At 33.8% G+C, this 12,637-nt stretch overlaps 2 protein-coding genes across 2 annotated transcripts; one reads left to right on the forward strand and one right to left on the reverse strand.

Annotated features, from left to right (window-relative positions):
* Window positions 1-2,844: 2,844 nt before the first annotated feature.
* LOC120071046 (Lactoylglutathione lyase / glyoxalase I family protein) lies at window positions 2,845-5,068 on the forward strand. The gene is made up of 5 exons (XM_039023044.2): window positions 2,845-3,130; window positions 3,504-3,684; window positions 4,053-4,136; window positions 4,225-4,428; window positions 4,670-5,068. Exons 1-5 carry the CDS (start codon window positions 3,074-3,076, stop codon window positions 4,762-4,764), a joined length of 621 nt encoding a protein of 206 aa, XP_038878972.1. The 5' UTR covers window positions 2,845-3,073; the 3' UTR covers window positions 4,765-5,068.
* A 3,235-nt stretch (window positions 5,069-8,303) lies between these two features.
* NMT1 (myristoyl-CoA:protein N-myristoyltransferase) lies at window positions 8,304-10,489 on the reverse strand. Its single transcript, XM_039023042.2, has 2 exons — window positions 10,287-10,489; window positions 8,304-10,015 (listed from the first exon to the last, which is right to left on the reverse strand). The coding sequence occupies exon 2, from the start codon at window positions 9,951-9,953 to the stop codon at window positions 8,649-8,651; it is 1,305 nt and encodes a 434-aa protein (XP_038878970.1). The 5' UTR covers window positions 9,954-10,015; window positions 10,287-10,489; the 3' UTR covers window positions 8,304-8,648.
* Between the last annotated feature and the right edge of the window lie 2,148 nt (window positions 10,490-12,637).

The following is a 12,637-nucleotide window of genomic DNA, read 5'->3' on the forward strand; positions in this document are numbered from 1 at the left end:
TCTTTATTGATAATAGAAAATGTTTAACATCACAAACTACGAGCTTTATGACATACAACCCAACACTTACCAATCGACAGTAATTACAATCCGGTCAAATTAATAGTAAGTCGACCATTTATGAATCGCTTGTAATTACAGTTGGGTCAAATTATCGTTTTTTTCCTGTAATTACATCTAACTCCGTAAATCCTACTGATCCTCTAATACACAAACTGTTTATGGTAACCTCTCGGGCCAAGAGAGGGAGGGGTCTCATTGTTCAAGACCTAGAGTCGGCACTTAAGGGAGCAATTCATCTACTTACTCTAGAGATGGGAATAAGTGAATTCCATCTTGTGTAGTTCCTAGTTCCCTACTCAAAAAAATTCCTAAAATAGTAGACATGTTGAGTCGACGAATTTGACCACTCTCACCCATACAGATCAAAGGATTGCTCTCATAAACAGAACTTCATAACTCTTTGAAGATTAAGGTCGAGTTACCTGTGGTCATCCTATGAAATATTACTCTCTTTATTCAACTATGTTAGAAAGAGATTAATCATTTCGCGGTCCAATCTTATACAAACTTTTTGTATGCCTTTACTCACATGTCTTCACATGAAGCGATTAGAATCAAATTGTTTGTAACACTTTACAACTTTTGTAACAATTACAAAGTGGACCGTATCCGTAATGTCACCAGGATAAAGCACCAAATCTTATTCATATACTACAAACCATTTAGATTATTACTTAAAAAAAAAAAAAAAAAAGGATCTTCTATTGTTTTCTTATGTTAGCTTGTTTGGTGTTGATAGGGGTAGACGAACGTCTATTGAGTATGGGGATTGCTTGAGGGGCGTGTGTTTAGGAGGTGAGCTGAATTGTCCATTGATTATTTTTTGGAGCTTATGGAATCTTAGAAATGAGGTTTGATTCAGGAACAAGGTGTCAGACATCGTTTATCTCAAAATTAAGATAAATTCCATGTTGATGGCCCTCGTGGATGATTTGGGTAGAGGCTCTGTAGCTTCTTCTTGAGTGCCCCTCCTATTTCTTTTTGGTCTCTGCCGCTGGCTGGACACTGAAAACTGAATATTGATGTTGTTTGGTCATTGAAGAGCGATACAAGTTAGCTTGGCTAAATTGTTCGTGGTCATGTGGGCAAGATGATTTTTGTAGACTTTAAATTCACCCAATGGGGTGGAATGTCAGCTTGTTGGAAATTTAAGCGATTTTGGAAGGTTTATGTGTGATTGAACACCAATGGGCTATTAATAACCCTTCCATTGAAGTTGAATCAGATACACTTTAAGTTATTTACCTTCTCAAGAGGAAGGAGATTTCTTTAGTTGAAATTGGGATCCTCGTTGAGCACATTATTTTTGTTGGGAATGTTGTTAATATTATACATTTTTATCACATCTCTTGAGAGGCGAACATTTATTCCAATTCCATTGCAGTGTTGGCATCCTCTCAGGGTTATTATTTGATCTAAAAATATATTTTTCTTAGATAGTATTATCCTCATCCTGCATGTTTAAGAGTTGTGGTGTTTGTAGTGGCTTGTTTGCTGCTTTAAAAAAAGGAAAAACAGTATTTTAACCTATATTTTTATTATTATTATTTTAGGCACTGTAAGAATTTAAAAAGACATATTAGTTGAAAATTATAATGATTTAATCACTTATTTTAGTAAAACAAATGTAAGGTATGGCGTTCAACCTTTTAATCTCAAGGGAAGAAGCATATGCCATTTACTATTAAGTTATATTCACAATACTTTAATCACTGTAATCACTTAAAATTATACTTTTGCAATATGTTATTCAGCTTTATTTTCAGTAGATGGAAATAAAATTATTGTTTTTTATTCGAAAATAAAATTGATTTATTAAAAATAAATACTAGAAAAGAGCATATAATTTTGAGTTATACAACAAATGTTTGATATGAGAATTTGAACCTACTTTATAAAAAACGGTATATGTCAATTGTCGCTAGAGATGTCCACGGGGCGGTGCGGGGACTTCCCCATCCCCGCCTCCCATTCCATTCCCCATCCCCATGAATTTCTCCGTAGGGAACAGAGCGAGGATTCCCCGCGAGGATTTCGTGGAGAAAATTTTATCTTTTTTCTAACAATTTTTTTATTTCAATTAAATATATATATATATATTTTTTTAACAGTTCCTTAAACATATTCAATACAAATTTCATTTAAATAAAATATTATCAATTTTGATTATAAAAACAATAATACACATTCAATTTAAAAAGATATAATTAAAATGTTAAATTCTCATAATTTTTATAAATTAAAATTCAACAATTAGGACATACTATCTTAAATATTACAACATCTAAAGAGTAAAGTAATAAAGTTTTAAACTTAAATAATTAAAACCTCCATAATTATCCGGGTTGGGGTCGAGGAATATATTCTCCATCTCCCGCCCCGTATTGAAAACGGAAAAAAAATTCTCACTCCCTCCCCCAATCCCCGTGCATTCAGAGATTCCCCAATCCCATGGATTTTTTGGACATCTCTAATTGTCGCTTTATATATAAATATGCTCGTATCGCCCAATAGGAATGGGTATAATTGGAATTTGGTTTAGTTACAAATTTAATCCTAGCAATTTAAAATTAAAAAAAAAAAAATAGAACTAGGTCCCTATAATTTTAAAAATTATATTTATATATATATATATATATTATTTTTATAAATTTTTAGAACTTAGCCCTTATGGTTCTATACATAGGGACTATTTAGGATAATTTTACCAAACCACACCAATTAAGTTGTAATTTTGAAAATATAATAATTAAATTCAAACTTTCTCCGAGATTAAATTTGAATTTAAGATTGAAATTTCATTAAAAATTATCATGATTTTATGCCACACACCACAAAAAATAGTTCCCCATATTTGCAGAATGGAAATATATTAGTCATATTTACAAAAGTGGCCAGAAAACTGTGGCTTTCATCGTTCTTAGAACGCCCAAAAATAAACTGCTGATTTGGGCCTTTGAAGGCTCAGTTCATCGAGAAGATAAAGTGACCGCCAAATTGCTGCTCTGGAATGGCGTCCCTTCTCAGCCCATCAACGCCGCCATCCGCCATTCACCTGAGACCAAAGGTTTTCTTTTCTACTACAGTTTCTCCGGTTCTATTGAAACTAAAAATTTCAACTACTGTCTTTTTTATATCGTCTATTCATTTGTCGAATCAATTTGTAGTGATCGAATTGTAGATTGTTGAGTATTTGTAGACCGTAATAAAAATGATTGCGAATTTGGTAGTTGAAGTTTTCCTAGAGTCAGGATGTGCGTCATTCGGGAGGATTTCTTCATTTTTAGAGTTGATATTTGTATTACAAGAAAATGGAAATAGAGTATTTTCCCCCCTTTTTGGGTAATGGTCTGGTTTCCATTATTGTCTTGTAAATTTGTAATATCATCTTGTTTGCAACGTTATATGAGTGTTGCCCTTTTTCTTCTTCTGAAATACAGGTGAATCTTCTCAATTTCAGTTTTGTACCTACAAACCCTTCATTAAAAAATTATGGGAAAATTGGAAGGACTGGTGGTTATGGTTATCATGGAAGTTGCTTTACAACAAGAGCCAAGGGAGGTATTGAACAAGATGTGATTGAGAAAGATAAAGAGCCAATTGAAATTGATGTCGAGAATGGTAACCTTTCATGTTCTAAGTATTTTCCTATATATTGGATCATTGCTTCACACATGCACTTTAAGCTCACTTAATCTCTCTTGTGGGATAAATTTGGCTGCCGTTTTGTTTTGTAGTTTATACTGTTTTCAAACCTTTCCCTGTCTAGTTTGGCTCATTTTTTTGTTAATCCCTGAATTGCTGCTATCTACAAACTTCAGCAACGTTTTTTTTTTTTTTTTTTTGGGGGGGGGGGGGGGTGTGTGGGGGCGCTGGGGTGCTGGGTGCTCAAGAAGGGAAAAGAGGTAATGTGCCTAAGATGATAATAGTTGTCACTTTCCTTTTTCTGTTGTTTGGAGATATGTTTACTGAGTTCCAATGAACTTCAGATTATGGAGCAGTTGGCGTTCACCACGTCGGAGTACTTTGTGAGAATCTTGAGAGGTCACTTCATTTTTATCTAAACATTCTAGGTAAGTCAATTCTCTGTAGATCACTATATGCATGTTGAATATTCATAGGAGTTATAAATTTGAAGGATGAATTTCAACTGGAAAATAGGTCTTAAAATAAACGAAGCGAGGCCACACGATAAGCTTCCTTATAGAGGTGCTTGGTTGTGGGTGGGTGCTGAGATGATTCATTTGATGGAACTTCCAAACCCTGATCCTTTATCTGGACGACCTGAACACGGAGGCCGCGATCGTCATACTTGTATCGGAATTAGGGACGTGTCGAAGTTGAAAGTGATCCTTGATAAAGCTGGTAAAAATCTTCCCTTAACAAAGTTGAATAATTTTGTTACTTTTCACATTACATGACATAATGGTAGGAGTACATTTATTTCATACAGTACTAAGAAAATAGTTTTCTTTTTTTGTGGGTTTCTCCTTTTTGTATGACCATATATTCTTTCATTTTTTATGAATGAAAGTTCTGTTTTGACATAAGAAAAGGTGGATATATATATATCTACGGTTTCATATTTTACTGCTGGATCATGCAGGTATTCCCTATACGCTTAGCAAGTCAGGAAGGCCAGCAATTTTTACAAGAGATCCAGATGCAAATGCGTTAGAATTTACTCAAGTGGATGGCTGATTCATTTCTTATCAAATAGACTCTTGTTATGATCTATAAGCTTCCATTGCTTTAAGAAGCACCTCACGATCTTCAGATCACTGAAAAGGTCAGTTGCAATATAATATGGTTTCGGATGAACCAACAACATGATATCATCTTACTGCAAGGAAACTAGATATGATTGTATGTATGCATGTCCTGTACAAATAAGCCAGCAATATGCTATAGCCTGTAAATTTATAAATCGAGCATCTTCTCTGTATTTTTCTCTTCTTTCTGTAAGCCATAATATTAATGGTGTTTCAGAGTTTTACTGGTCTAATCTTTGAAGCTTCCCTTGAAGGATTTAAGCTGTCGGTAATTGTTTTTAACTTTCAAAGGGTAGTTAAGTAATGGAAGGCTAATTTAAAGTTAGTGCCTAATTCAACGGCAGAAATAAAACTACTCCGCCAACATGGCCTCTCTTATTGAAAAGGAAGTGGATAATGATTTTGTTAAATAATTCAGTTTGAAGTAGAAAGTATTATGAAGTACTGTAACATTATAGAATCAGGCGATAATTTTCTGTTTTAAAATTCAAACAAGCTTAGACATATCGAGTTTTCGAGGACTGAAAAGGGAACAATGTTACTGAAACAGAAATGATGATACAGTTGACAATCTTCATGCAAACCATGTAGGAAAAAAGGGAAGGAGCTGAGTGAGAGAGAGATTAAACTTAGTATTGAGATACCCAGGTAGAGACTGGTGACAGATAGAGAGAAAGCACACAGAATATCTAGCATAAGCGGCCATGCAAGAAACGAACTATGTGTGCTCACTCTCTTCTGTCACCTTCCTTGACACTTTAGATACAGATTACCTTGCGTTTGTTGAGCAAATTTTCCTTCAACCATTAAGTTCCACTGGAAAAACGAGGATAAGTAGTAACAGAAATAGAAATTTGGAGATCTGATTTGATACCAGGCAATACTAATTACTGATATTTATAAGAAGGTTACTTCTGTTTCCTATTAAAAAAACATAATAAACTTCTGCTTTAAACTCTTATTGGTCACCCTATCCTAAGGCTCTGATTGGAAGTACTTACACCACTTGGTTGGGGAATGGGAATTATTAGACGTCAAGGAACTGGATTGTTCTTAGCCAATTGGAGCCGATTTAAAATTTTCTTAATAAGCGATCATATGTGCAATAAAATTGTTGGTCCTTTACAAGGGATCATTTGTTAACAATTTTTAATCCTTTACAGACACTAATAACGTTTCTTCTGTTAAGAATGAAAGAAAGAAAGAAAAAGCAATACTCTGTCTAATCCAGGCCTTATACCCTCTTCTTATCTCACAGTATTATTTGATTTCATACACACGTCCATCGTGATGTGGCCAGCCCTTTGTGGGCTGTTTGTCGGCCTGCTTCTCTGGTCTGGTCTCATCTTTCGAGCTGACTTGCGTGAGAGTACTCGTACCAATGTGGTGCCAGCTGACCACACTTCAATGCCTAAGTTAGTATAAAAATTGTATAGTTCAATTACACATGGAGAATAAGGTCAAAGATCTCTTTTGGAGTTCGCTTACTTCTATCCCTTAAGGGTTGTCGAATGAGACTATTTATAATGCCCTTCCTCTGACCCTCGCTTGTGGTTATGTGTAACATCAGTGATGTCAGGTTGGTTGCAGCCTCCAAGGTTGTAGGGCATCAGGGTCGACATCAGCTCGATTATTTCTCGATTAGTATAATTCTTCTAGCTCGGTTGATCGTCCCGAAACCCGAGTTTGACTTTACCCATATGGCACATGCGTTTTTCCATGCCGCCTCTCAGTTTCTCTTTCGCTTGGGTCCACCTATGAGCTTTGGGCCTTGTTTCAACCTCAAGCATAATTATTATCAAAATGACGTTGGATATTAATGTGTTATATAATTTTTAATTTGTAATTTAAAAAATACTGAAGCTTTCAAGATATGGATTATAGATACCCAATCGTCAGAAGGGTATTTGAAAAGGAATTTTTCTAGAATATCAAGATTCGATGTATTGTTGACCGTAGAAGTAAACAAAGAATTTGGGGAGTTTTGTGTAGTCAATATATTGACAGTCCCATTCAATAATGTGCTTTGCTAGGGGACTATTGATTTCGCTTATAGCCATTCCTGTGGGCGATGTAAAGTAGATAGAGGAAGAATAGTGATGAAAAAAGATCATGGTTAATGTATTATATGTGACCAATTTGATGTCGACACATAGCAAGCAAGAAACTATAATTTAAAAAGGTAATAACAATTAACTTGATGTCATATTGGACAACTTTGACAGAAAGAGGAGACAGCATTTATGCTTTAGGATATAAAGCAGGTGAAATTGTGCCAATTACCATTTCCTATTCTCATAGAAAATAGTGATTAACATGTTTGCCTTCTGATTTCTGAGATATACCCTCCCTATCTTCTCCACACACCAAAAAGGAAAGATATGCATGCTAATTTTTCTTTTCTAAAAAACAAAATCTGAAGAAAAGCTGTTGGATGGAATATTTGGGAGCACATTGGAAAAATCATTATTGCTCATTTTATTAACTGTCTTTGAAGTGATTGCTTCCAACAGGAATCTAGTGAGTTATAATAGCTATTTTTTAAACAGAAATTCCTAGTAAGTAGTGACATGTTTCAACCCTTGATTGGTAGAGTTGGGTCTGAGTGCTTGTGCTTGTGCCTTGGTCAAGGATTAGCCTGGATAATTGCTGAGCTGAGCTCATGGAAGAATCCATTAAACCCCACCAGATCAATATGAAATTGTTAATGGCAAAGTCTTGGAAGGAGCTGGCTTCTCAGTTGAGTCGCTTTGTGAGCTTTACCCTTTCTTAGCCAGGTTGCTTTGTTGAACTCCTATCCTTTGAAGAGCCTAGAAACTATGGCGAGGCTCAGTCGATGATATTATCTGCTCCGTTGGGTTTCCCTAATGTGCATTTGCTTTTAAATGGCATTGAAATAAACTAATTAGATTGTTGCAAATAAAACGATTGAGTTGCTTTGGAAGAAGTGATATGTTGCCATGTTGGGTTGACTAGGTGACGAGCTTACTTCAATTCTTTCCTTTTATAGCTTGACTGGTTTTTATGTTCTTCGATGCTCAGGAGATTGCTTTCTGAGTTTTATGTTCTAGGAGTTACTCACTAATCTACTAAGCTGGTTGGACACAAGCTCAGTTCAAGTTCGCATCCATCCCTCGTTTAGTGTTCAAATCAATTTTGTGAAAGACTTTTAATTTGATTTTCACATTTGGTAGCTTCAGGTTTTGTATTGGTTCTTTTAAGTGTATATGTCTCTAACCAAATGTTGGACCAAATATTTTCTAAAGTTGTATTATTCAAGTTCTTGCAAAACAAAAACAAACATGATATGTTTTAATCGACACATATTAAAGGATAAAAAATTGATTGATGAAATGAATAAGAAACTTTATTTGATTCGGACAAAATAGTTCGGGTAAAAATGATCCTCTCTATTCTAAAAGGAAAGTACCATTATTCAATGGAGAATATGTAATCGACATCTGATCATAACAATGAACGAGCAATAACCATATAAGTGTAGGAAAATGTATGCAATTCAATAATACAACCGGTTTGCGCCTGCAAATCCTCCAAGAATGGACCAAAAAAAGGGAAAATTCTACAGAAATTGAAAAGCCAAGCCAACAGAGTGAAAAATCTGCAGAACATTTTACATTATCCGGCAAAGTTTTTTCTCTCATACTCCTGACATTTAGTGCTTAATGCTTTACTGTTGACACAGAAGAACAAAACAAAGGAAAAATGCATCATCAAACCCTAGCCACCATTAAAAAATGACCAATTTTTTTTCCTGGTTCACAAGTTCAAACCAAAACAGTAGCAAATCCCCAACTATAGCAGTACAAGGCCAAGTTCACTTGGTTTCAACGCGTGTCGAATCCGATAATTATACAGGTAATAGTGAAGTTGCCCATCACCTGGACCAAATTTAAGTTCCTTCAGGAAGGATTCATTCTCCATGACATCCAATGCATTGAAGACATCAAAATCTCTCTGTTTTGCAACAATAAGAGCATCATTCATCAACTGTAACAATGGAGTTTTGGTGGAGACGTTGTAATATGAATAAGCTGCCTTCAAGGTTGAGTATGTTTGGTTTCCAAGAATGGATGAAGGAAGAGTATAGAAGCTGCAGAAGTCAGTGACTTCATGGGTGTCTGGACTCTCAACCAAGAAACTGTCGACAACACTCTCCTTGGGAAGAAGCCAATGCTCGACGTCGGTTTCATCAAAATCTGGTGCAACAACAAACTGGCTCAAGTAGTTTCTAAGCAACCTAGTAACAGCAGGGACATCACGAAGTTCCATTTTTCGAAAGCCGGGGGTAGCCGGTGAATCTGGTAACTTATAAAGTTTAATCGTCCGACTCATTGTCATCCTTGCCCCAAGCCTTGAAAACCCAACATCAATGAGTTTCTTTGGGTTTAAAGATCTGTGCCAGTATTGGCAAGTTGTTATTGGAGTTGGAAGAACAACTCCAGCTGTATAAGCTGCTTGCCATATATTTTCCAGGTGAACCCTCCTTGTAACCTCTTTGATCATAACAGGTGCAAGTCTCTTAGATCTAAGCTTCTTATGAACACACAAGAAATTGATCTCTGCCATCTTCACAACATCATCGCGTGCTCGGATTCTAGCAGGGACACCACTGATGAAAGCAACCAACTTCTTAGAAGCTTTAGCACGAACACCAATATGCCAGCTTGGGAAGTATCCTGGAGGTCTCAAAGCCCAACCAAGAAATTCCTTGGAATAGTTGAATCTAAACAAATTTTCATCATCTTCGACATAATTATTCTTCAAGAGATTGTACACCTCAAGACAAGTCTCTTCACTGTCCATATCACAAGTTGTCCATTCATAGGAACTAGGAAGATTATAAGGCTCTTGTTTGACCTCAGATAATGGAGTTGGTGCTTCAATTGGCCCATCAGGCAAACTAGAATCCCCAATGTCTTTGAATTGTCCAACAGGTTGAGTTTCCCAGAATTTGTGCCTTTTGCCAATGGACATAGAATCTTGAATCCTCCTAACCATATTCTCCAATGAGCTATCATCCTTAGTAATTTGACCTGCTTCATTTTCCTGATCTGGGTTTTCCTTAGGAGATCCTGGAGAACTATTGTTATCCTCCATCTCAACAAAATATTACAAAACTCTAACAATCAATCAAAATCCTTCCACTTGATCCCAATTACCTGACAAACCACAATATTCAAAATCCTTCTAAAAAACCCAGATGGGGCATGAAAACAGCATATGCATATTTCAAAGCCAGAAAAAACGAGAAGAGAAAACAACAAAACAATCAACAGATCTTCAAAAAAGCTACAAAATCCATAAAGCTACAAACAATACCCAATGCTAATTTTCACATCAGTCGCATGGTCAACGAAATGAAAAGAAACAAAAGTGATGAACCAAAAAAGGGGGAAAATAGAATGAATTGGAGGAGGAAGAAGGGAGAACCTGAAGGAGAGAATGGAGATTGGAGAAGAAACTTGTGGGAAGAGAGAATCAGATCCTGAAGGAAGAAGTGGAATTTGGGAATTGGGCAAGTGGGAATGCGAGTGGGATGGAAATGGTTATTAGGGTTCTTTTATTTATTGTGTTGAAAGTCCATTTTCTCTTTCTCTGGTCGCTCGATCAAATTCGTCGTTGGAGATGACGATGGGCTTTCGTGAATTGCGAGGAGGGCTTTTGTACGTTTCTAGTTTGGGCCTCAATTTTCCCCCTCAGCCACACTATATTTTAGGGATTTTTACCTTAAAAGATAAGTCATATTATGTTAATGTCTTTAAATTTTCTTTAAAAATATATATATATTGATCTCCCTATTTTTATTAAGTGATTATTTACAAGTTAGTCCTATATATATATTATTCTCTGTCCATACATTTTCTCTCTCCCACATGCATATATTCTATCCATCATGGTTCAGGGTCATTTCTCCCTCCTCCCTCTCTCGCAGTGGGTCGAGTTCTCAGCCCTCGACGTACCTCTTTTTAACCCCACTTCCTCTCTTTTGATTTCCACTTCTCACATTCTACTTTTTTCTTATTTTCCTAACTCACATATTACTCTCTCCCCACAAGTTTTTCCCCTCTTCTTCTTCCCAAAATTGCTAAATCCTCCTATTTTTCACATTCGTTCGTTAAATTGTGAGGTTTGATATTTATTCTACTATATTTCCATTTTTTAAAAAAAATTATAAATTTGTCCATATTTTCATACTATAATATTATTTTTCATAGTTTTTATTGTTGTCTGGAAAACAAAAAAAAAAAAAAAAAGTACATTTTCACTCAACTAGATTCCTATTTTTTAATTATAAAATAAGTTATAGATCCTTATTATCATATTATTATATTTTTTTTTGTAGTTTTTATTGTTGTTCGGATAATAAATAACAAAAAAGGAGGGACCATTGTCACTTTGAGGAAAAAAAGGTTGAATTTGTGAGTTTACTTTTAATTTATTATTAGTTTTTTGTTTTTAATATTTTTTATATTTATATCGCTAGATATACCCTTTTAATATCGTTATTTATTTTTTTAATAGTTGTTGAATTCAAGAATATTTATATATGGATGTTAGTATTTTTTTTTTTATGTTTAATATTCTTATTTATATTATACTAGATCTACCATGTTATTGTTTTTTTTTTTTTTTGTATTTTAAATAATATTAAATTTTGTTAATATTAGAATTTTTAACGTTAGGCTTTTCTTAAAAAAAAAATTATTATTGGTGTCATTTTTTTTAGTACAATATTAGTTATTTGAGTTTTTTTTATTGCATTTTAGATAATATTATATTTTGTTGGTATTAGGGTTTTCAGTGCTTAAGGCTCTTTTGGAAGAAGTTTAATATTAGAGTTTTAGACATTAAATTTTGTTAGTACAATATCTTTTTAATTTGAATTTTTTCTACCTTCTATGTTTAATATTCTATTTTTTATTATTGTTTTTAATTTAGAAAGTTGTGTCTTTGTTTGTTTTTAATAAAAAAATTATTAATTTGAATGATTTTTTATATTTTTCGTACTATTTGGTTTTTTTAAAAAAATTTAAGTTTGATGTTTATGATTTAAAAGCTTAGTGTTTTTGTTTGTTATTTAATACAAAATTATTAATTTGAGTAAATTTTTTTATACATTTTTTATAACATTCGATTTTTTTAATATTTGAGTTTGATGGTCAGAGTTTTTGTTACAGAAAGTTCAATATTAGAGTTTTTTTTAGTACAATATATTTGTAGTTTGAGTTTTCTTTGCATTTTATGTTTATAATTTTTTAATGCAAAAACCTTAATATTCTTGTTTGTTTTTTTAATAGTATTCGGTTCTTTTAATATTAGTTTTTTACTACAAAATGTTTTTAGTATTTTTGTTCGTTTTTAATACAAATTTACTAGGTAATTCTTTTGATTTTTTTTTTATTATTTTTTATAATTTGTTTTGTTTTGTTTTGTATTTAAGTTTGATTATTAGTAAAATAATTAGTAATGCATTGTTTGTTTGTTTGTTTGTTTTTTTGCTAGAAAACAGCGGACAAATTTTTTAGATTTATGTTGTTTACAAATGATAATGTGATCGATAGTGTTGATGAAGTTGATTATGATTAACCACTGTGTGGGAGTTTTAGCATAATTGTGAGTAGTGGACTTCTTTTTTAACAATTCACTGAAATGATAAACATGTCACTTGGGGTAGATACGAGGAAAACTAGTTAGAAATAGTATATAAGCATCATATTTTAACAACATCAGGATCAGTAAGGTTCATACATTCTCTATTCCTAACGAACAAGCAATCAAAA

This window comes from Benincasa hispida, chromosome 2 (assembly GCF_027475165.1).
Source record: "Benincasa hispida cultivar pf3 chromosome 2, pf3_genome.v1.1, whole genome shotgun sequence".
Classification (NCBI taxonomy): Eukaryota; Viridiplantae; Streptophyta; class Magnoliopsida; order Cucurbitales; family Cucurbitaceae; genus Benincasa; species Benincasa hispida.